Raw genomic sequence first — 24,396 nt, 5'->3', positions numbered from 1 at the left:
ATCAAACTCTTTTAAATAAACAACTCGATTTATACTTTAGAACTTGACTTAGTAACTTGAATGACTAGAGTCTCAATTACACCTTATTCGGTCGTAATTTCATCGTGTCACTTTATTAATAAAAAGAATTCTTGCACATTTTTTTTTAATCAGATTTTCGGGTATAACGAAATAAATTTAGAGATTAACTGAATATAGTGATAGTTTAGAGAGAGAGAGAAAAATTAGTCAATTTGTTCTTTAATTGAATAGAGTAAATGTCATATTTACAAAAATTTATTTTGTCATCCAAAAAGATTTAGCGGCAGTTTGTTTGCTCGTTTGTCGTGTGTACTTTTTGTTAAAATATATCATGTAATTTTGACATTGGTTATAATGAATGTTTTTACTGTGATGAACCGTACTTACCCGTTAAACCCCCAAAGGTACCATATCCAAACAGTTACAAAGGTTCAGACATGGCGAAAGTGTTGTACATGGGAGTACCTTTCTTCACACAACCCCACAAAACCACCATAACTTCTTCATCAGCATCTTCAAAACCATTCAAGCTTCCCCACAGAACTCACATCACCAATATATCTATTCTCTCATCCACCAACAATGGTAACAAACTAAACTAACTATATTTCAATTACAATGCTACTGTTTTTTATTTTTAATCATTCACGTTCACCAAAAAATTCAAACTTTCAGGTTCTGCCAATCGTTCTGTTAAACCCCAGAAGCTTAATTCAGATATTTCTCCTCACAGAGCTGGTATATCTATCCATTTATCTTCTGCTTCCACATCAATAAGACCCTGTTTGGATAAACAACTTATAGCATAAGCCTTTATCATGATAAGCGTTTATGTCTAACTTATTTCTATAGTAGTAAAAGATAAAATAAAGCTAAAATGTTTTTGTATAAACTATAAGCTGTTTTCATAAACTATATCTTGGAGAACTTATGAAAATAAGCTAAAAGCAGCTTATGAATAATGTCATGTTTTCATAAGATAAGCTTTTATTCTTTAAGTTATTTATATATCAAAAGATAAAATAAAGTTAATATGTTTACGTATAATATAAGCCTATAATCTGTTTTTCGTAAACTATATCTTGGAGAACTTATGAAAATAAGCTAAACGTGATTTATGAACAATGTCATGCTGTTTTCATAAGTTCTCCCAAACAGTATCACAAACTGATGTTAGTAGATAAGCTCAAACAAGTCAAACCAAAGCCTTTTTTTTTTTTTTTTTTTTTTGTGCTTGTGCTTAAGGGGTTTTCTCATTTTTTTTCTTCTATTCAATTGTTGATTGTTTTTGTAGTGTCCGCTGTGAGATTGATGAGGATTGAACTTGGTGGTGCTTTTGCGGACCTTCTCAATGAGAAAGGGAAAGGTTCTGGTGAAAATGAGATGGGTTATGTTCAAAGAACACTTGGATTTCGCACTCGAGAATTAAATAATCAAGACCTTAGATTGGTTATCCATTTCAACCCATTTTCAGTTTTACATGATACAGATTTCTGTTTTATATCAAATAACTTTAAAATTTTATGTTTTGGTCTATGGAGTTTCACAGTCAAAATAAAACTGAGAATCCGTTGTCCACTATGAAACACCAACACAGACACAAACACATGACACGGACACAACACATGACACGACACTAACACTAACACACCCATTTTGAAATTGCCACTTGTATTAGTGTCGGACACCAAACACTCCTTCAATCTGAAGTGTCGGTGCTATATAGGTTGTCCTTAATGATTGAGTGAGTCACCTATCTTTGTCCCAAATTGGGCAAAACCATGTTAAATTTACTGTTCTACTGAAACTTTGATGATTCCCCCGTTTCCCTTATTTTTTTCCTATTTGTCTATGCCTTGTGAAAGTTCAGATTGTTATCATTCTTAACTAGGGTGAAATTTTGAAGTGCTTTTACTTTTGAAACTACCTTTCATGTCATTTAGCATTCATGAGTAAATTTATTGATTATTTTATTGTTTCATACTGCAAATTAAATAGGTTACAGAGATTGTTGGAGGCACAATTCGTTGGAGGAGATACCTTGATCATTTAATCAGTTCATTGTGTCATGATAAAGATATATCCAGTATGGAACCTCTTCTCTTACAGGTAATTCTAGGTTTTATATTTCTTCTGAGCATGTTTGCATGAACTATCAACCAAATAATTACTATGTACATAGTACAAACTGATTGAGAAGCTAGAGATTTTGTGGCGAACTTGGTGAAATAGACATACCTTGTGTAATTATGAGTTCATTGTTCTGACTTCTGAGGCCTTAGACTTGATATTTGATTACTAATCTTAGTACTTTGTTTGTGTCAGATTCTACGAATTGGCTTCTATGAGATCGTCAAATTAGATATGCCACCTTATGCTGTTGTAGATGAGGTATTTCATTGACACAAATATGCTTTTGTTGTTTCCTTGCTGAATAGATTGGGTTGAACTTTCTTTGCCCAGATGATATTGCTTGCAATGGATTCTCATTTGTTGAATTTTCATTTCTTTTTTAATGCTCTCTAATGTCGACTATCATAAGGGATTATTTTCTATGATAATCTGTTGATTATCGGTTTGAATTCAACATATATTTTATGAAGAATTATTTTTTAAAAAGTAAAATCTGATGTCATTTTATGGTGATTGTAAGTTTGATTGGTTAATTTTGTGATTTTGGTTGTGTGTCTATGTGTGTGAAAGTGTGTTTGTGTAAGGTGGTAGAAATTACTCATTTTTTTTTGTAAATATTGGGTGATTGTTGAGTACATTGAAAGGTTTGAATATTACTATGATTTGGCAATAAATATTTTTCAAACTCCAATATTGTCTTCATTGTTTTGGCCATCTCCTATGTGAAATGCAGAATGTGCAGCTTGCCAAAGCAGCTCTCAGGCCGGGTGCTGGCAACATGGTCAATGGAGTCCTCCGAAAGCTAGTTGTGCTCAAGGTTTACTTTTCGCATATTACATACCCCTTAACTGCATGAGCGTGATATTGCAAAGAATTTCTCAAGTCCGTTGATGTCTTGCTTCCAGGAAAATAAAACTCTTCCTTTGCCCAAAGTGGAGGGTGATGATCGTTCTCAAGCACGTGCACTGGCAACTCTCTACTCACATCCAGTTGTGAGTGTGTATCTATTGCTACTATTTCTGCACCACTGTTAACTTTTAATATAAGATAGTTCAGATTCAGAACTAAAAATCAATGGCTAATAAGGAAAAACATTTAATGTACAAAATTCTGCACCCCAGTAGTTTATATAATACTTATGGTTTTTGGATATTCACCTTATGATGGATAACTTCGTGTCAAAAAAAAAGAAAATCTTAATTAAACCAAGAACGTAGTTAGTAACTGAAACTTTGCTATTCACCAGACTTGTTAGCATCAAATTAAGGAAGGCTAAATTTGGGAACACTTTGTCATCACTTCTTTTGTAGTGGATCGTAAGGAGGTGGACAAAGTATCTTGGCCAGGAAGAAGCCATTAAACTGATGATATGGAACAACAGTGAACCGAGTTATAGCTTAAGGCTAGTAAATGCTTCTTCCATTTTCTTGTGCCTCCCCCCAAAGTAGCATTTTAACACGAACAACAAAGAACTTAAGCTATGTTTTTTTCGTCTAATTGCAGAGCAAATCGGGCAAAGGGTTTTTCAAGAGATGACCTTGTGACAGAGCTTAATGCATTGAAGGTCCCACTTCCATGACTACATTATCTTCTGCTTAATAATTTGTTTTTTAATCTATTTATTGATTATTTTAACAGTGTTTAAAAATTCCTGCTTCTTGCAATTTCTTTCGAATGAATTCGTCTTTTTCTATACGGCTCTGAGCAGAAGTTTATGTAACGTGTGCAAATAACAGTTATATTTTACCTCTTGTTCCTTGTATTATCGGTCACTCACTGCTAGGTTTAATTCCCTTTTATTAAACATCAGGTCCCACACAAGCTTTCATTGCATTTGGATGACTTTGTTCGCATCAAGACTGGGTTGCAGGTAGGATATTGAGGCGATGAGTTGATGATATTTTATCTTTTTGTTGAAAAAAAGGCTATTTTATCTAGACTTTGCAAATTAGGACAATGAATTTCTATGGAGTTACTGATAAGAAGTAAAATCTGCGAGGACTGAATTGTGTAGCATAATAGGCTAGCTAGTGTGAAATTGTGTTTTAGCTTGTTATTGACCTGCTGTCTGGATATTTATTTTATTTGATTTTTTTCCTCTGGGAAGTGTCGAAGTCATGTTTATCTTGCTATTATTTCAGTTATAAGAATAGGCACGACTTTCTCTTTTGAATCATTAACTTTTGTAGTTTCACATTTCAGATTATCATTCATGCCGGCCTATTCAAAGAGGGTTTATGTTCAGTTCAGGATGAGAGTGCAGGTGAATCATCTTTTCTCATAGAAGGAATAACTGTAAGACTGAATCTTAGGGTTCGTTTACTTTGTTAAAACATTTTCTATTTTCATTTCCTAAAATTTGTGTTGTTTTTACTTGTTAACAAGAAGATAAGAGGCTCTTGAAGTGAACAATTGTTTTGCATTTCCGGAAACAATGAAAATGTCAAAAGAACTATTTTCATTATTAACTAAAATGCATCATCCCTAACTAGCATTTTATCTTCTATCCATCACAATAACTCACTTTAAAAATATATTTCTCCTTGTTAACAAATAAAACTAACAGTTTAGAAAATGAAAATGAAAAATGTTTGCACAAAGTAAGCAGGTCCTAAGTTTCTTTATCTTGTTTCTCCTGTTTTACCTGGAACATTAGCCAATGCTTTGCCAAGATGATCTGCGAGAACTAATGTGTTATGTTTTAATTTCATGTTCATGTATTAGTAGGAGTTTAGTTTCTTCACCATATTCTCTTGTGCATGATACAATATACGAGTCACCAACTAGAATCACTTAGGTAATTGGCCTGGCAACCCTTACAAAGAAGTCATATGGTCAAAGGCCTTGCATATTGTGTATGCTATGTTTTTCTCCTAATATATTAATTAAATAAAAACATTTTAACCTGTGCCTTTATTTCCCTTAAAACATAAGAGATTCTTATGTGAAGAGGATTTTCTCTTGTAAAATGCATCACACATTCTCCATTCCAGGTCTGATAGTTTCTATTGTGGATCCTCAACCTGGTGAGACTATTGTTGATTGTTGTGCTGCTCCGGGTGGAAAGACCCTCTACATGGCCGCTCATTTAAGTGGACAAGGTATTAATTGGTCGAATATATTTATTAAAATCATGTTGGGCCTTCTTTTGAATTGTCTTGTCAGACAATATTTTTTGCTCTGCAACCGTCTAACTCGCTGATATGTTGAATACTAGCTTCTTGTTTTATTACTTCATTAATGCATAGACAAATTGAATATTAAGAATAAAAGCTTTCGTTTTCAGGTATGGTATATGCAGTTGATGTGAATAGTGGTAGGTTGAGAATTCTTAAAGAGACAGCAAAGTTACACCAAGTAGATGGTGTCGTTACCACTGTCCATGCCGATCTTCGTACATTAACTGTATGTTATATCATTCCCTATTCTATGTAGTATTAAACTCTGCAATTATTTATTTCTTATAAGTTTCTTTATCCTTTTTTTAATTTGTTTGTTTCCCAGGACGGTGAACCACTCAAGAGTAACAAAGTTTTGTTGGACGCACCATGCTCAGGACTTGGTGTTCTTTCAAAGGTAGTTGTGTTAAATATTTTGTTTGCTCGCTGTCATCGTTTATACGTAAACATATTTATGTATCTTTTTCCTTGTTTTTTAATCTGTTCTTATTCCCTGTCTTTTGAAGAGAGCGGACTTACGTTGGAACAGGAAGTTGGAGGATATGGAACAATTGAAGAAATTACAGGATGAGCTTCTGGATGCAGCATCCACGTAAAGCCATAAACTCTCTAATTCTCTTCGATTTTTCCTCTCTGTTTGTGTGCATTGATTGTTTGTTATGAGGCGTATTAGCTACAATGAAGATTTTTTTTTTTTTTACGTTATCTCATCCACGTAAAACGTGTAATTTCTTATTTATTTTTTTGGGATATGAAAATGTTAGTAAGTTAGTGGTTATGTTAGTTTCTAGGGCTGAACCCTGGACTTTCTTCTTAAAACTCCATTGTTGCCCTTAAACTCGCCAACTGAACTACTCACGTGGGACACATGTAGTTTTTTATATGAACTACTACCATGGATGTTCTTAATTTTTTTTTAAAAAAAATTCACAAGTCCAGGAGATGAATGTAATTATTACTTAAAATTTGGTTTAGAAAATCAGTTCCTCCTACTATGCTTTGCTCAGAGTCAGTTTCGCTATGAATATCAGTTTTCAGCTTTTCATGATTTGCCAAGTGTGGATACATTAAAAGAAGTCAATATGAGCTTTACATGATGTTTGCTAATTATGAAACTGATCATGGCTTTTTGTATGCTTGGATGACAACTAGTTTCCAAAATAATTAAGTTTTTATAAAAAGTAGCTGAAACGGGGTATGTTGTTTCTCCCTCATGGAGTTTTTTTTCCTGTGCATTTGTAGATTGGTAAAACCCGGAGGAGTATTAGTTTACAGTACATGCTCCATAGATCCTGAAGAGAATGATGATAGGGTAGCTGCATTTCTAGAAAGACATCCGGTAAGTATTGTTTTACTACAGGAAAATTTTGAATAGCATTAGAAGTTACATGTAAGTTTAAATTTAAATATGGAAAATCAATTGCTCTGTGTCTACCATTTTCTGTGCTGTTCAATACTCCACTATCCAGTCTCATTTTTCAAGTGCTAATTTATCCTTTTCCGAGTTTCAGGATTTTCACGTTGATCCTGTAGACAGATATGTTCCACCTGATTTTGTGACGCCAAAAGGTTTCTATTCATCCAACCCGGTAAAACATTCACTGGACGGCTCCTTTGCAGCCCGTTTGGTACGCACATTGTAAAATGAATTTCAGTGAAACCCTTTGTCACTCTATCTCAAATTGGATAGCATTCGATGAAATTCAAAAGAGGCTGCGAGCAAGTTGCTTCTGCCATGATTTCTGTCTCTACACATCTTAATGCTTTGAAATCAAGCATTTGCCTTCAGTGGGATACCTCACTTCCAAGAGAAGGTTTATAGATATGATGAGATTGCAAACAAGTCCTCTTTCATCAGGCGCTTCCAGAGGATGATGAGTTAGTGATCCTCTAAGTAAATTCATATACTCTTGTGTTTATGGGCAAAATTACCATTCTGCGGCTTCAACAAATTCCTTGAAGTGTAATTTTCAGCAGCTGTTAACAAGGTCATCTGTTTATTGTTATGTGGCTAATTACAAATTTACAGCTTATGACCATTTATATTATTGGATGTCAATGATAGATATGTATAAGGGACATATTACTGGAGTAGTAGAGCTTGTTAATGACAATTAATATGAAGACACTAGGACCTTGTATTTGAGAGTTTAAAGCTAATTGTGGAAATTCAAGCTCAGTCTGTTATCATTGTCAATACAAGAAACTGCTTAGCATAAGTTTATTCTTAATGTAAGTTAAAAATGACTAAGGATTGTAACTAAATGAGTAATGCACCAACTTTTGTGCTGTTCATGTCCACAACATGTCCAAAAAGAATCAATTTGGAACATCAAAACTGCAAGGCAGGTCCATAGCTGTTGTTGTTTTTCTAGTTTTTTTGGCTCCAACTTGGCCCTATTTACAAAATGAACAATTTCGATATCGATATTCTTTTATAGATTCTACATAAAATGTCCATATGGTCAAACCACTAGGGCACAACAACATGGACAAATTCGATAAATTAATATGTAGTAAATTTAGAAAGATGTTTCTATAAATTTATCTAACCCCGTCAATAATATTATTTTCCCATAAGGACACGTTGAATATTAAATTAATATGTAGTAAATTTAGAAAGACGTTTCTATAAATTTATCTAACCCCGTCAATAATATTATTTTCCCATAAGGACACGTTGAATGTGTATTTAGGAGCAGTACAAAACGAACTTTATATGTTTTTTTTTGTGGTGGCTGGGGTTTGAACCCCGGACCTTGCATATTTTATGCATTGTCCATACCAACTGAGCTAAGCTCACGAGGACAAACGAACTTTATATGTAAATGACTGTTGTTGAATTTTAGTTATTTTTATTTAATTAGTCAATAGAATAAATATCTCTAAAAAATTATCAAATTTTGCTTTAATATACATTAATATACTGAATACTGTTTCATATATGATACTGTTTTAATATGTCTTGGTTCTGCTTTGCTGTTTTGGATTGGCAGCTTTGTTCCTGGCTTCTGTGGATGTCTTGTCTGGCTTAATATAGTATTGTGAAAAGGTTTTATTTTTGTGGCTGCTATCTTTGTGGTGTGTCTGTCTGGCTTTGGCTTCCGTGTGTTGTTTTGCTGTTACTTTGGATGTTTTAGCTTAGCTGGTAATACTGAATATACAATTTAATGTTAGACCTATTTAATATGTGCATCCAGTTAACGGTTATAAAAGAATCACTTGATTGAAATTTTGTTCTTCAACCTTGGTGATCTAAGTTTTATACTTTGACACACAGAAAAGTGCATTCATTTTCCTTCAAAATAAAAAACACAAAACTGTTCTGACTAAAATTGAGAATGACGACAGTGAGCAAAGGAGATGACAACGACGCCTTTCATATGTAACCTTCACGCACCACCGTTGCCAGCTCTTCCATTCGAGCTCATAGAAGAGATACTTTGTAGGTTACCTGTGAAGATCCTCCTTCAACTTCGATGCAAGTCCTGGAATTCCCTAGTTTCTAATCCCAATTTTGCCAAAAAGTACGTACCTTCGTCTGTCAACCACTAGTTGAATTCACACCTTAAGCTTCTCCAATCTCTCACGCAAAATGGTTCTCACTTCTCATCAACTCCACTTGGTTTTCACCAATGTAACCACTAATGCCGCACGATTTGAGTCTCCTCAAAATAACTATGATGATGAACAGTACCCTTGAAATAATTTACATTACATTGTTGGCTCTTGCAACGACATCCTTTGTCTTGCTGACAAATATATAAATTTTATTCTACTGTGAAACCCTTCCACTAGAAAATTCAAGAAATTGCCCCCTTATCAAAGGCCACAAACTTCCACTATGGTTCTGATGATGTATGGCTTTGGCTATGATCATGTTACTAATAATTACAAGGTGGTTGTTGTTTTACAATACTATGCAAGTCGGTTTGAAATGGTTGAAAAAACTGAAGTGAAGATTCATACTTTAGGTACCAATTTTTGGAAAAGCATTCAAGAATTTCCTTTTGGTGGCGTTCTTGTCCAGCGGTCAGGGGTATATGTGAGTGGCACGATAAATTGGTTAGCTTGCAAAGATCGGACTAGGCAAAATAGTCCATGTTTTATTTTTGAAGGAATAGTCCAAGTTTTATTGTTTCTCTTAATTTAGGGAATGAGTCTCATCAAGAGGTTTTGGAGCCTGATTATGGAGAGGTAGATTCTAGTAACTTTTTGACCTTTGGGTGTGTTAGGGGATTGCTTGTGCATGATTTCCAATCATGATGTTTGGGTTATGAAGGAATATGATTTCCTACTAGTAAATACAAGGCCGTTTATATTTTTGAGGATAACCAAATGTTGCTAAATTCTAATGGGGATTGGAAATCAAAATTGGTTCATAACAATTCAAGGAATGGTGCTTTTAAGTTTATTATACTAAATATATTAAGCAATAATCTAAATGATTTATGTCCTTAATTGGTAACCTAATTGTATCAATATCCCAGAAATATATGTTGAGAGTTTGATATGTCCTTAGTCTTTAACACTGAGATATAGATGTGGTGGTATGTCACATTGAAGATTCAATTGTAACATATATCATGTTACTTTCTGTTATGTTATTTCTTTTGTACTTGTTTTGATTAACTAATGATCGAAAAGTCTACCACTTGAGAAATTGTTGTCTTTTTCATTTATATTATTATTATTATTATTTTTTTGGGTACAATCATTTATATTATTTCTTTGTTGTGAATTTTTGTTATCTCGTCCTGCATTACATTTTATATAGTTATAGGATACCAAGAATTACATAGTCATAGGAGTGTCAAAACCCTATCGTTCTTGGGACCCGATAATTGGTATCCCACCGCAAACCAAATAGTAAATAAATTGTATTTATAATCTTAGAAAATCAAACCATCTAACCTAATTCAAGGATTTATTTTGTTAAATGTCGTTATTGAAAAAGGTAAACATGATTTTTTTCGATTTGTTACAATTTGAAAGTCACAAATATTTGTACTTATAATTTTAATCAAAATCAAAATTTCATATAAAATACGTTAATCATTTACATGATTTTATACGTTAATCATTTACATGATTTTTTCCTGTCTTTTTCACTTTCAATTATACCAATTTAAATTTTATTTGTTATATTGTTGGTGTCATTGAAAAAGATAAATTTAGTTTGTTATAATATGAAAGTGAAAAATATTTATTCAATACTTTTAATCAAAATCAAAATTTCATAAATACCAATATTAACAATTTATATGCGTGGTCTCCGTGAGCTTAGCTCAGTTGGTAGGGACAATGCATATTTTATGCAGTGACAAGATTCGAACCCCGGACACTCTACTTCTCCACATTTAATTGTATGAGCTCTAACTACTAGGCTACTTGACAAAAAAATACAATTTATGAGTTAGCGTGATAAAAAGATTATGTTCAAAAAGATAAATATGTACCAAATAAAGACTTTGAAACAAAACAGATCACCTTAATTGTCTATTTTCTTTTTATTTTAATCAAAGATAAAAATTTAATAACTCTATTCTGTTAAAAAATATAAAGATTACTCCTTGAAAGAAAATATAAAGATTACCCCATCTATGAAACAAAACAGATCAAAATAACTAATTAATTTCAAATTTGAAAAACTACAATAACTCACCTAACTAGACTATGGATGAGACTCGCCCAATTTTTGTAGGTAAACAGTTTTTTGTAACAAATTATTAAAAAAACAAACAAACAAAGAAACTGTAACAAAAAACAAACAAACAAAGAAACTGAAATATTATATAACAGTGGACTCAACTCAAACCTTCACTTGTTTCATTGTAGTTTTGTTTTTGCACATGCTCTTTCTCTTTGGTACGTAAACCATCCCTATATTCCTTTTTGCATGCACTTCACATCAATTTTGCTCTCAAATTCCCTTTCCCTTTGCATGATTTAATTGCTTTTTGTTTTTTCTTTATGATGTTAATTTACTTTTTTTTCACAAATCTTGATCAAACAATGGCATGAGTTTCAAGGCCAAAGAGTTACTATACCACAACATTATTAAATTCTGCATGCCCTACATATTAGATTTTAAACCACTTCTGTCTATTTGTAACCATCCATAACTTTCATAAAAAATTTGATTTCTGATCGCTTTTAGAGTTTATGAATTTTTTTGTAAATTTGTTTCGAAGTTCGTTTGGATTTAGTCTGTTTAACTCTTTACCTTGAAGGTAGCTTTTGTTTTAAGGAACATACGTAAATACACATTAAGAAAAGGTTTTGGTTGATTCAATATTCTCAAAAATAGGATTAGGATTTGATAAAACCATGAAAATAGAAAAGTATATAATGCAAAAACGTAAGAATTTTTTTTATGTGTGCTCTAAGAATATACATTATTATTTTAAACTTTTGATCCAAATATGGATGTGCATCTGTATTAAGTTTTTTTTTTGAAAGATCATTTATATTAATATTTTTTTTTTGAGGGAGTCATCTATATTAAGTTATGGAGTGAAGTTTTAGGAATACATACTAAATTAGCCAAGTTGTTTATTTTGTAAAAGAAAAAAAAACTTAGATGTTTCTTATTGTAATAAAATAAAAATACGTGACAGCATACTTCTAAACTTTTTTAAGTTTTTTTTATGTATTTTAGGTTTTCTAAACTCTTAACTTTCTTTGTCATTTGAAAGAACACAATGGCTGGAGGTTACATAGCAAATGGCTCTGGAAAAGAATATCCGGGAAAACTCACCTTTAGGGTGTTTATCACTTGCATGACTGCAGCATTTGGAGGCTTAATCTTTGGTTATGATCTTGGCATTTCAGGTGCAATATTCTCATTTTTCAATTAAGTGTTTGATAAAATATGCTTAAAAATTGTTCATATGACAGTAATTTTCTGATTATTGACATGATAAACAATTAATGTATAGGTGGAGTTACGGCAATGGATCCATTCTTGCAGAAGTTCTTTCCAGATGTTTACGCTAAGCAGCTAAACATTAAGCCTACAGATAATCAATACTGCAAATTCGACAGTCAGACACTAACGTTGTTTACATCCTCTTTGTATTTGGCCGCTCTTGTGGCTTCTCTTGAAGCATCCACCGTAACTAGAATCTTTGGAAGACGTCTTACCATGCTCTCTGGTGGTGTTCTTTTTCTTGCCGGAGCTGCTATGAATGGATTCGCTGAAAAAGTGTGGATGCTTTATGTTGGTCGCATGTTGCTTGGTTTTGGAATAGGATGTGCTAACCAGGTAAAAAAACATGTGGTTAATTCTTAATGAATAAACTCTTAGATTAATGTACATCAACCATGAGTGTGTTTTTATTCCAGTTGGATTAAAAAAAAACATGAAGAAAAATGGAAGCATATCATAATTCTTTCTGGTTGGGTGATTTTAATAGTTTTAATGGGTACTGATTGAAATAAAATATCTCACGATATTAAGTTGTGTGCATAAATTGTTAATTACTTATATTGTTATTTATATTTTATAGCTCAACTGATTTATTATTTAAGTAGTTCACTAATGTTGCATGTTTTTTATAACAGTCTGTGCCAATCTATGTGTCTGAGGTTGCTCCCTACAAGTATAGAGGAGCTCTTAACATGATGTTCCAATTGGCAATAACTATAGGCATTTTTGTGGCCAACATCGTCAATTATTTTTTTGCCAACATGAAGAATGGGGAAGGATGGCGTTACAGTTTGGGTTTTGCTGGAGTTCCCGCGATAATGATCATTATCGGTGCAATCTTTCTTCCCGACTCGCCAAGTTCATTGATTGAAAGAGGTCAAGATGACAAAGCTAAAGAGGAGTTGATTAAGATTCGAGGAACTTCGGATGTTGATGATGAGTTTAACGATTTACTTGCAGCAAGTCAAGCCTCTAAAGCCATCAAATACCCTTGGGCCTGTTTGTTGACGAGGCAGTATAGGCCTCAACTTACCATGGCCATAGCTATTCCATTCTTCCAGCAGTTCACTGGCATGAATGTCATCACATTTTATGCTCCTGTTTTGTTTAAAACTATAGGTTTTGGTGCTAATGCTTCCCTCATGTCTGCCATGATAACCGGTGGTTTTAATGCATTAGCAACGTTTGTTTCAATTGCCACCGTTGATAAGTTTGGGAGACGTACTCTGTTCTTAGAAGGAGGAGCTCAAATGTTTATCTCCCAGGTACATTGATCAAATAACTCCCTTTATTTAATTTTTGAAATATTTAATCAACATTAAATTAGATTTGACTATTTTGATATTTCCACTCTTGAGAAACATACTACTTTTTTGTTTATCATATTGAGAAGCACACACTAGCTTTGAACACTTTTTGCCAAATAGTCGAGAGTGACGACAATCACACACCTATAAGTGGAGAATCGTGGATTAGAATCTGCGCCCCAACACATCATATGTTTATGCAATTATGAACTGAATCGTACTTGGATGACACACTTATAAATTTATGCATAAATGATTCATCTATCAAAGTCAACATACTTTTAAAAAAAAATATTGGTTGTCAACTTTGAACTTTTATAAGGAAAATATCATATGAACTTTGAAATTCATAACACATAATGTACAATAATCATTTGCACTAGAGTTAGTGGTTAGGAAAAATAACACCTACCACAATAATATGTTGCTCATCTTTCTTTGCTAATACGTATTTGTTTTGACACAGATTATTGTAGCAGCGGCCATTGCATCTAAATTTGGAGTTGATGGAAATCCAGGTGAGCTTCCGAAGTGGTATGCATTGCTTGTTGTGATAGGCATATGTGTGTATGTGATGGGATTCGCATGGTCTTGGGGTCCTCTTGGATGGTTGGTGCCAAGTGAAATTTTTCCACTTGAGGTGCGATCAGCGGCCCAAAGTGTCAATGTTTCGGTTAACATGATTTTCACATTTGCCATTGCTCAAGTTTTCACTGCCATGTTGTGCCACATGAAGTTTGGACTCTTCATCTTCTTTGCATTTTTTGTGGTGGTGATGAGCTTGTTTATTTACAAGTTTTTGCCGGAGACCAAAGGTGTTCCTATTGAAGAAATGTCTGTGGTGTGGCAAAATCATTCTTATTGGAGGAAGTTTGTGAAACCAGCGGATAATAGTGGCGGTGGACAGGCCTAGTTTTAGCTTCACTATTAGTTTTTTTAAGTCATTTTTAATAGAATTCCAAATTATACTTTCTTTAGCAGCTCTATTTAATTAGAGCACCTTTTGATATTTTTCGTAGTTTCTCATATGGACTTATTGAAAGTAAAAATATTTATTAAAATTAATAATCGGATTGTTATGTCGTTTCTGTTTTCTCTTCTTGTATTTTCTAATTTTTAATTTGTATAATGCAACCTCTGAATTTAATTTATTTTATACTCCATCCGTAATGTTTTAGTATCGTTTATGAAGCGGTAAGTTAGTAAGTATACACTGAATTGTAACTTATTTTATAAGATTGTTTGAATTAAGATAACTCTATTTAATTTGTCCAACGAGGCAGTTTACTGGTGAGCATGGTATTTTGATTTCAAAGTACTCATTTTTGAATTTATCAGGCTTGCTTGCTTTTCTATGTTTGATACAAACCTATTAAATTTCAATGACATTTAAAGAGACAATACATGCCACTAAGGCAATGATGTTATTATGATTCAAATTCGCAATGGAAAATTGTATTCAAGGCCAAATCTCATAATCAATCGCTTCACAATGTTATTTAAAGATTTGATATCATTCACGCTAACTTTTCGACAATGCAAACCTTCTATGGCTGCTACTTTTCAATTGACTTTTGGTATGCTCATCAAACCAGTTTCTACATTCAAGTTTCTGCTGCTGTGTTCCAAAGTTCAGTGTCTACTTCTCATATTTAATCTGCTGGTCTAACTACCAAACGGCTAAAGTAATGAATGTTACTTAAAAAATTTGGGCAGAAATACTTGTAGATCCAGCAGATGAGTTAAGATGATACGTTATACTACTTCGATGCATTTATATAACGAACCTAGCAGATAAGTTAAGATCATCGTACCTACGAATACAAGAATCTTGTTTTATATTTCTCAGATCAATTTAATTCAACCTACTTTATCGTACTGCTGTCAATTTCAGATCGTAGAAAATAGTGCCTTGTTCAAATTCTGCTAAGCAACAATGCTATAGCGCCACTATTTCGCAATATTTTGTACTAAAGAGCATATATAAAGGGATTTTTTGTAAATCTATTATAGGTTTTCGTTCATATTCTGTGAATGTTAACAGAAATATGAGTTCTCTATTAAGATTAGATCACATACTATTTTGTCTACCCTAAGCTAGTTAGCATTTCCGTTGACTGTGCCATAACTTCTTTGACCTAAGCTGCTCTTTGGTCTAAACGCTCCTCCTATAAACTAAGGTCAAGACTCTGATAATATTTTTGCTTACTTTGCAATTGGTCCAGTGACCACCACATACTCAAATAAACGGACACGGGAGGAAATAGTGTGGTGACCAAAAATCAAACACAAGATGCTACATAAAATGTCATCACATTCAAACCATTAGATTTGAACAAATTCGATAAATTAATAAATTTTTGAAAGACCATTCTATAAATTTATATACTCCCATCAACATTGTTTTTCCATCAATATTTGTGTGCATTAATTATCGTGAGGCGTATTAGCTAATTTTTTTTTTCTTTTTGTATGATTTCCAGGTTATTTTTAATAAGGATAGGTGTGGACTGTTCTTTCCTAAACTTCTTGTGTAGTAAATAGTTTTTGAGAAATGATATTTAGACAACAATTTTTGGAACAAAAACATTTGAGAGAATAATAATACAATGTCATATGATAGAGAAAATTGTCAAAATAGTTGTACAAATATCATTTCTGATAGTTTTTGAATGCTTCTTGGCTTTATCGATACAAAGTTTTTTTCTCTTTCGTACAATGATATATATCATACAAATTTTTAGAAACAAATATATGGGAACCTACACTAATAGTATAGACCAAAATAATTTAACTAGCTTGTATCAAGAAATCGAAAATATCGTAAGCACTAATATAGACCTCCTTTAATTTTAATTTTTGATCCCTTATTTTTCGAATGCTCTTGTTGAATTAATCAAATTATTGTTACATGAAATTCTCTAAGTCCAACCTTAGAGTAAGTCCAACCATAGATTTAGCTAAAGCTGGCGCTAGGTGGATCTTTCATCCCTAAAATAGAGCCACCTTTCATAGATTCAGTTCATGTAGAATTGCTATAAATACGTAACTCAACAATTCTTCATAATCACAGTGATTCACATAACTTTTTTGCGTTTCGTAAAGCTTTGAGTCATGGCCAAAAATTATAACATAAATATGCTCTTCTTAGTTGTGTTTCTTCTTGTACAAAGCAAGGTAAATCGACATACTTTTGAAGAGATGCATATTTTTTACCTTGGTCCATAATTTTATTTTTGGATTTTTTTTGTAACTGCCGTTTTTGTGGTAACGCCTAGTTTTTTTAAAACCTTGAACTTGATGTTGCACACCTTTGAACAAATTATTTACATGATTTTCTATCATTGTACAAAATGAATCCATTAATTCTTTATATCCTTTTTAATGTTACATGAATGATTTTATTTCAGGCTCATATAATTGGAGCTACCAATGAAGCTCTAACTCCAGCTCCAGCTCCAGCTCCGGCACCGGCACCATCTCCAGCTCCAACTCCGGCTCCAGCTTCACAAATACCTTCAGATTCAACTCCAAAAACTCCGGTAACTCCGACAACTCCAGAAACACCAGAAACTCCAGCAACTCCCACAACTCCACCAGCTCCGGTGACCCCAACGCCTCCTGCAACTCCACCAGCTCCAGTGACTCCCGACCCAACGGTAAGGCTTATCACATTTTGTATTTTTTGTTTTAATTGGACTATTTTGCTTGAAGATAATTTTTTACGACATTTTTTCTCATGTTAATTTCATTTTTGTTTAATTGAGTTTCAGGATGGCACCACTGAAGGAAGTCTTAAACCAGAAGGTATATTGATTTAATGAAGGATATAGCTTCACTCATAAATTTTACAAAAGATATAACATTAAGAATAATTACATTGTTGATATAAAACTTATAAAAACAATTTTTTCTTTACTTTTTATTTATTGTTAAAATTTGATGTTATAACATTCATTCACCAAAATGATGTACTAACTAATATTGCATGGTTGAAATTGTAGAATGTGCTCCTCGATGTGAAGATAGATGCTCAAAAACACATCACAAAAAACCATGTTTGTTCTATTGCAAGTATTGTTGTGCCAAATGCTTGTGTGTACCTCCAGGAACTTATGGAAACAAGGAAGTTTGTCCGTGCTATAACGATTGGAAGACCAAAGAAGGAGGACCAAAATGTCCTTGAATTATGTTTTTTCATTTCTCATCATGTACTATACCACAACATTCATTGTGTCATTTAATTATGTTTCTTTTTTCTTTTTTGTTCTTCCTCAAGAAATAAAAGAAAATTATTTATACATGTTTGAGACAATTTTTCTTCTTCTTTCTAAATAGTTCAAAAAGGCAAAAGAAAGACTGCACTCCATGAGTTCACTAGAGTTGACATAAACTCAAAACTTAATAGTCTCTATTAATTCAAAGAGGAATCATAGTACTTTAGTCTTTGACATCACATCAAATATGTTTTTATCTTCAAGATGATCCATATGGTGAAGATCTATAATTTGATACAAATTATACACGTACCACAGTCACAAGTCTTGTGTTCAAAAAAGTTGAGAACTCAATAAAAAACAAAAAATCATCATTTGGGTATTAAACTATAGCAGCAATATGGGGTGTCGGACAAAATTGTTGCATCATATATATGAAGTATGAACCATATGCAAACAAGCAAGCAAACCGAAAGTGACAAAAAATAATACTATTGTAACAACATAGTGAACATTTTATATTTATTTCAGAGGATTTTTTTTCCTCGTAAATGAGGTAAGAACAAGAATATATATTAAAATGACCAAATGAGATAAGGACTAATTGTAAAAATTGAGTTAAGTAAGGACTTTGTAGAAAACTCAAGGAGTTTGCTTAATGGTTATGACTTAGGTTTGGGTGTTTGTTTTGGTCAAAACTTTGAGCCTTTTTTTTTTGAACCATCGAGTCAAACAATGTATATATCATTTACATTCTTGGACCCAAGACTATTTGGATTATTAACCTTTAATTATAGATGGAAAACATTGATTTTTATAGTGATTTATCCAAGAGGGAAACTAAAATATGCACTCTTGAAAGAAAAGAAAAAAAAAATACCATGTAACATGAGCGACACGGGAAAAATACACTAGTAGTAAAAATAATCTACAAGACACAAAATAGACGTAAAACAAAGAAGGGATAGACAAGCACTCAAGTTAACAATATTAATAATGAAGATAAATTTTTTATTTTTGGGCATACTAATCCTACATGACCATATGCCAATTACATAAATGACTTTTTTTTAAGGATTTACATAAATGACCTTTTATATGTCATATCATGGCATAGTTCATATATTCATAATAATGCCTCGGAGACAATTTTAATGTATGAATCTATTTTCTATAGTTATTGTTATTTCTTTAAGGTTTAACTTCAACCCCTTTTTGATAACAATGACTCCATTTTCCTTGCTGCATGTTCAAAAGGCTTCTCATCTTGATGCACATGGGTGTGATACAATATGATATTAGGATTTACATCAAAGTCGGTAGTAAAAGAATGATCCTTGCCTTCATCTAATGCTTTTGGAACTTGAATAAGATTTTTAATTGCTTCAGGCATAGGTTGCTCATTCATCTTAATCTTCCAATAATCTCCTAGATCTTTTCTTGCATAGCTCAGGTTAGCAACCTATTAATTTCAACAGAGATAAAGTTAACATCACAAACGTATTCAAATTTCAAAAAATAAATAATAGAGTTGGTGTATATTTAGTTTCACTTTTGGAGATGACGAAATTTATGTAGAATTGATTTTGATATATTTAAATGTGTTTGCGTATAATTGAATTTACCTCAAGAACCGATTATAACTCGAACACAAAATTTAAAGGTTTTGCTTCTACAATTGATTTTTAACATGTCAATTTACACTAAGTCATTTTTAGTCGAAACTAATTTTACAAAATCAACTAATTCAAAATCAATTTTTTTAGTGCATAATCAAACACATACATAACCACTTGAATGATAAAATGAATTGAACTTCTATAGAGCTGCTTCAGCAAGAAAAACTTACCAGGAGAAGAGAGAAGACAAGGAATAAGGCTTGAATGTACTTCATTTCTTTTGCTAAGATGTGGTATGGAATCTTTATAGTATCTTGATTATAATTTTTTTTGAAGGACAAAAGAGAGATGGTGTGTCTATATATATACACACATAATATAGTCTGGTGCATTAATACATGATGTCAAATTGAAGTTCCCCTCAAAATAAAAATACTTGATGTCAAAGTTGGTTCACGTGCACCATCAATTTAACCAATTCAAATAGAGTTCTCATTTATTGGATTATAGTACCAAGTGAAGTCATCTTTTGTAAATTGGAGATTATTCTTAAATTTATGCCCACCATCTGCATGTGGACAAAACAAAATGACACCGACAAAGTAAAATAAATTTTATTCTATTTCATTCTTCCAGAGTCCATCCTTTAAATATAATCAAAATCAAAACACCTCAATTTAAAATTATATGTTGAGTACTTTTAATGTAAAAATAACTTCATACATTGTGTTCTATATTTTTATTTTAATGCATTACCTAGGTACTGCCCATTCCTTGGAGCCGTGTACATCTTCAATTGCGGTTGTTATATGCATTTCTTATGTTTTACATACTTCATTGGAGGAGATCACATGGTTTCCATCATTTTATGTGTAAGAACCACCTTTCTCTAATTAAAAATCTTGTGAATTAAAAAACCAGTTTCTTTCTAAAAAAAAAAAAAGAGCAAATTGATGCATTTAATTGTGCATCCCATTCAAAGTAAAGAACCTATGTTGAGTTCTACTCTATACATTCCTTTTGTTTTTGAAGAGTAATAAAATCATGTGTGAAACTCTTTAGGACTGTCACACTCCAATAAAATTGTATACAAGGTCAATTAATCCATCCCTTATTTTCCTTTTCAAATGGACTCAATCTTAAGTCTAACCACACTAAGCAAGTGTGTTACACATTGTTTGGACATTCTTTGCAGACCCAACAAATTAAAAACATCAAAACCCAATTGCAAATATTTTTAATGAAAAGGGTCAAGGCTTATATTATTAACATCCTTATTTGAAATTAAAAATTACAACCACTTGTTTCAATTTTTCATTTTCTCATTTTTGGACCACCTAGAAGGATTGAACACCATGAGAGTTTGAGAGCAGAGGAAAATACTATGCTGATTGTTACTGGAATGAAACTTGAGAAAGGGATCATATGACCAAAAAAATAGTCAACTTTTGTATATACCAAAACTACAACATATATGTACCTGAAATTCAACCTAGCCTGACCTTATACCATGAAATTCAATAGATTTGCACTAAACTACTACTGTCAGTGAACTATGTACTGTCAATGAACTATGACTACTTTTCTGAGTGATTACTCAGACTACAGAACAGAAACTTTACAAGTAATAAAATCCACCCCCAAGGGGAAACAAAAAGGAATAAAAGAATGAAATGAACAAGTTCAAAAACTTTTCAGTGAATTTTAATCTCACACATAGACTGGCTAGTATTGAACTCTTCATAATCAAGATCATCATCAGAAACAATCTCATGAATACTCAATGGCAAATCAGATGAGAAAGTTAAGGTTGGCTTTACTTTTGGAACAGCAAATTGCATAGCTTCATTGTTGAGAATCTGCAAAACCCTTCTCATTGTAGGCCTCGCAGCACTATCAGGATTAGCACAACTCAACCCTAACATCAAAAGCTTCCTCATTTCCTCTTCCTCAAATTCACCATTCAACCTCTTATCAACAGCCTCAATTATCTTCCCTTCAGAATACAACCCCCAAACCCAATCCACCAAATTAATCATCTTTGGACCCTCTCTTTCAATAGGCCTTTTCCCACAAGCCACTTCAAGCACAACCACACCAAAGCTGAAAACATCAGTCTTATCAGTAGCTTTACCATATTGAAGATATTCAGGTGCAAGGTATCCCATTGTTCCAGCAGTCAAAGTTGAAACAGGACTCTTATCATGATCCATGAGTTTAGCCAATCCAAAATCCCCTAACCTAGCATTGAAATTCCCATCAAGCAAAACATTCCCAGTTTTAATATCTCTATGAACCACTCTTTGCTCACATTCTTGATGAAGATAAACCAATACAGAAGCCAAACCAACAACAATATTAAACCTAACAGACCAAGTCAACAATTTCCCTCTCTCAGGTTCTTTGTAAAGAATCTTGTCTAAGCTTCCATTAGGCATGAAATCATAAACAAGAAGCAACTCTCCTTTCTCAACACACCAACCCAACAACTGAACCAAATTCTTGTGCCTTAAACCAGCAATGATGTTCAATTCAGAAAGAAACTCAGTTTTTCCTTCATGTGAATGCCTCGATCTTTTCACTGCAGCAATGGTTCCAGACGATATAAAGAACGCTTTATACACAGTTCCAAACGAACCGTGACCAACAATCCTACTCGGATGAAACTCTCTTGTAGCAGATTTCAATTCTCTGTAATTAAACTCCCTAGGACAAGCAACAAACCCGGTTTGAAAATTCTTCGACGCCCCTTCTCTCACCCCCTTCCATTTCATAAAAGAATAATACCCCAACAAAGAAAAAACAACACAGAAAAAAACAGGACCTGCAACAGCAAAACCAAAACCAAACTTTTTCTTCGAAGAATTTGAAAAGGATGAACGCGACCCACGAACTTTTACCTCATTCCCGGCACTAACACCAACAGAATTATCTGAAACATTGTGACTACGCGACCTAGGCCTTGCAGGCTCAAACCCAACAGTGTAAAAACTCCATCTTTCAATTTGATGAAGCTCAGTACTTTTTTCAGCAGAAGCTGAAAAACCAACATAAACATCTTCGTTATCGCGAAAATACTCCGAAAGATCAACGGTAGCCGAAAGGATAGGATCATGTGGCTTCTTAGTAGAATAGCTCAAGAAAACAGAAAGCAAATTCTGATCAGTTTTGTAATCAATCCAAGAAGTGATAGTGTTACCACTCTTGAGATCAATTCCATTGAAAATAGGATCAACAATTTTAAGAGAGTTCAATGTATCTATATCAAAACCTATATGATTTTCATTCGGGTCATTGAAATGTGGGTTGAATCGCGTATCGAATTCAACAGCAATGAAATTTGTAGGAAGACCAAATGGGCTTGGTGATGATGTTGATGAGAGATTGTTGGGGGAAAGGAAGAAAGCAATGCCATCACCAAAGGAAGTGGGGTTTGAATTTGTAATAGAGAAAGAGAACGTTGTTGAGAAGGAAGACGTGGTGTTTGTTGAAATGTCAAAGAGAGAAATGGGGTGTTTGTAGATGATAGCACCGGTGGAGAAAGTGGTGGGTTGTGTTAAGGAAACGACGCCGTTGGTGGTTAGAGATGAATCACCGAGGAAGGTGAGGTTGGTGGCGGTGTTTGCAGTGGTGAAGTAAGGGAAGTCGAGATGGATGTTACCGGCACCGGAGGCAGTGAGGATGAAGGTGGAGAAGAGAGTGAAGAGGGTTAAGGGATGCATTTTGTGGTGGTTGCTTCAAGAAGAAGAAACAAGAAATGGGAATGGAAGAATGAACAAGAGTGTGTTGAAGCGGGAATAGTTAGTTAAAGTTTGTTTTGGTTTAAACGGTTTGATTCGGCTCAAACTCGGAACGAGTTGCTCAGCCTATTCGAACATATTTTTCGGTAGAACTTTTTATTAGTTTTTGATGAATAATATTTTTACTAAATTTTGAACAATACAAGAGGCCTATGAAACAATTTTAGTATTTTACAATACATTGGATTATTGTTAGTCCTACCCGGTACTTGCAAAAAACAATATTTTTTTGTCAACAATGAATTGATTCGAATGGTAAAAGACTAAAACATTTGAAACATTTGATCGGAATTTCGATTTCTGACTCACCTTGTGTATTTCACAAGTTTTTGATAAAAATTAGTCATTGATAAACAACGATAGAAACATTCTACAAATACGATAAAAAATACTTTTTTTGGACCAACCGTCAAAAAACAATTAAAACAATATTTGGACTAATTTTTATTCTTTTGTCAAGTTGATTGATTAGTGACTAGTCCACACACTATAAGTATAGAGTAGTAGAGATCTCAAGTTCAAACTTCAACATTTATATATCAATGTTCATGATATACCAACTGAACAACATTTATGAAACGAATCAAGTTTATTTGATTACAACTAAATCGACTAATTAGACGTCTAATCTTTCATCCTAAACTTAAAAAAAAAAAATCAATTTTACTTTTCATTTGTTTTTTGTCAAGACATGTAAGTGTTTTTATTCTATGTTTCAAAAAACAATGTTTTTATTCTAGATTTTTTTTTTACCTCATTCTCCAACTCGTACAAACACCTAAAAATTATATAAATATGACAATAAAATGTATATTTTATTGCGAGAACTAAATTGAATATTTTTTCCCTTTGGATTGCAAAACTGAATCTATTTCTGTCAAAAAAAAAAAAAAAACAAAGAAAATAAAATTTAGGGCAAATTGCAGTCACCTCCCCTGAGATTTCTTTAAACAACACATAGACCCCCTCTAGTTTAAAAATGGACATTAACCTCCCTTATTTGTTTCTCTAATTAACATATACCTCCCTTCTATGTTAACACTGTTAGTAGTCTGTTAACTTCTTGGTTGCAGCATAAGCTTTTGTCAGCTAAGATGTCTTTCGCCATGGCAACTCGTTGCACAGGAAATTGGCACCTCATCTCAGTGGCAAATTGAAAAGAAAAAAAAAACACACAATGGGGAAGAAC

At 33.0% G+C, this 24,396-nt stretch overlaps 5 protein-coding genes across 5 annotated transcripts; 3 read left to right on the top strand and 2 right to left on the bottom strand.

Moving 5' to 3' along the window:
• The first annotated feature begins 432 nt into the window (after positions 1-432).
• LOC146925242 (NOL1/NOP2/sun family protein / antitermination NusB domain-containing protein) lies at positions 433-7,515 on the top strand. Its single transcript, XM_085710215.1, has 17 exons — positions 433-606; positions 697-759; positions 1,316-1,470; positions 2,020-2,130; positions 2,347-2,412; positions 2,888-2,971; positions 3,060-3,146; positions 3,465-3,556; positions 3,658-3,718; positions 3,965-4,024; positions 4,357-4,417; positions 5,148-5,255; positions 5,441-5,559; positions 5,659-5,730; positions 5,840-5,925; positions 6,576-6,672; positions 6,845-7,515. The coding sequence occupies exons 1-17, from the start codon at positions 459-461 to the stop codon at positions 6,974-6,976; spliced, it is 1,602 nt and encodes a 533-aa protein (XP_085566341.1). The 5' UTR covers positions 433-458; the 3' UTR covers positions 6,977-7,515.
• A 3,644-nt stretch (positions 7,516-11,159) lies between these two features.
• Positions 11,160-14,722, top strand: LOC146925241 (sugar carrier protein C-like). The gene is made up of 5 exons (XM_085710211.1): positions 11,160-11,201; positions 12,032-12,167; positions 12,275-12,600; positions 12,900-13,529; positions 14,038-14,722. Exons 2-5 carry the CDS (start codon positions 12,038-12,040, stop codon positions 14,482-14,484), a joined length of 1,533 nt encoding a protein of 510 aa, XP_085566337.1. The 5' UTR covers positions 11,160-11,201; positions 12,032-12,037; the 3' UTR covers positions 14,485-14,722.
• A 1,925-nt stretch (positions 14,723-16,647) lies between these two features.
• On the top strand, positions 16,648-17,886 carry LOC146925240 (uncharacterized). Its single transcript, XM_085710212.1, has 4 exons — positions 16,648-16,748; positions 16,982-17,230; positions 17,345-17,378; positions 17,576-17,886. Exons 1-4 carry the CDS (start codon positions 16,686-16,688, stop codon positions 17,755-17,757), a joined length of 528 nt encoding a protein of 175 aa, XP_085566338.1. The 5' UTR covers positions 16,648-16,685; the 3' UTR covers positions 17,758-17,886.
• Positions 17,887-18,764: 878 nt separating this feature from the next.
• On the bottom strand, positions 18,765-19,784 carry LOC146925239 (organ-specific protein S2-like). Its single transcript, XM_085710213.1, has 2 exons — positions 19,638-19,784; positions 18,765-19,250 (listed from the first exon to the last, which is right to left on the bottom strand). Exons 1-2 carry the CDS (start codon positions 19,680-19,682, stop codon positions 18,993-18,995), a joined length of 303 nt encoding a protein of 100 aa, XP_085566339.1. The 5' UTR covers positions 19,683-19,784; the 3' UTR covers positions 18,765-18,992.
• A 1,032-nt stretch (positions 19,785-20,816) lies between these two features.
• On the bottom strand, positions 20,817-24,109 carry LOC146925238 (Concanavalin A-like lectin protein kinase family protein). The gene has a single exon (XM_085710203.1). The coding sequence runs from the start codon at positions 23,127-23,129 to the stop codon at positions 21,102-21,104; it is 2,028 nt and encodes a 675-aa protein (XP_085566329.1). The 5' UTR covers positions 23,130-24,109; the 3' UTR covers positions 20,817-21,101.
• Positions 24,110-24,396: the final 287 nt, after the last annotated feature.

This window comes from Medicago sativa, chromosome 5 (assembly GCF_051527215.1).
Source record: "Medicago sativa cultivar Bolivia chromosome 5, Bolivia_mono, whole genome shotgun sequence".
Taxonomy (NCBI): Eukaryota; Viridiplantae; Streptophyta; class Magnoliopsida; order Fabales; family Fabaceae; genus Medicago; species Medicago sativa.
This window is presented reverse-complemented; position numbering and strand designations above follow the sequence as displayed.

Bases quoted from the DNA above. Each gene is read 5' to 3' on its own strand.
- LOC146925239 (XM_085710213.1), bottom strand. From the start codon at position 19,682: ATGAAGTACATTCAAGCCTTATTCCTTGTCTTCTCTCTTCTCCTG. The intron at 19,251-19,637 runs GTAAGTTTTTCT...TGAAATTAATAG, and splicing joins TTGTCTTCTCTCTTCTCCTG to GTTGCTAACCTGAGCTATGC.
- LOC146925242 (XM_085710215.1), top strand. From the start codon at position 459: ATGGCGAAAGTGTTGTACATGGGAGTACCTTTCTTCACACAACCCCAC. The intron at 607-696 runs GTAACAAACTAA...TCAAACTTTCAG, and splicing joins TCTCTCATCCACCAACAATG to GTTCTGCCAATCGTTCTGTT. The intron at 760-1,315 runs GTATATCTATCC...TTGTTTTTGTAG, and splicing joins TATTTCTCCTCACAGAGCTG to TGTCCGCTGTGAGATTGATG.
- LOC146925240 (XM_085710212.1), top strand. From the start codon at position 16,686: ATGGCCAAAAATTATAACATAAATATGCTCTTCTTAGTTGTGTTTCTT. The intron at 17,231-17,344 runs GTAAGGCTTATC...ATTGAGTTTCAG, and splicing joins CAGTGACTCCCGACCCAACG to GATGGCACCACTGAAGGAAG. The intron at 17,379-17,575 runs GTATATTGATTT...TTGAAATTGTAG, and splicing joins AGGAAGTCTTAAACCAGAAG to AATGTGCTCCTCGATGTGAA.
- LOC146925238 (XM_085710203.1), bottom strand. From the start codon at position 23,129: ATGCATCCCTTAACCCTCTTCACTCTCTTCTCCACCTTCATCCTCACT.
- LOC146925241 (XM_085710211.1), top strand. From the start codon at position 12,038: ATGGCTGGAGGTTACATAGCAAATGGCTCTGGAAAAGAATATCCGGGA. The intron at 12,601-12,899 runs GTAAAAAAACAT...TTTTTATAACAG, and splicing joins GAATAGGATGTGCTAACCAG to TCTGTGCCAATCTATGTGTC. The intron at 13,530-14,037 runs GTACATTGATCA...GTTTTGACACAG, and splicing joins CTCAAATGTTTATCTCCCAG to ATTATTGTAGCAGCGGCCAT.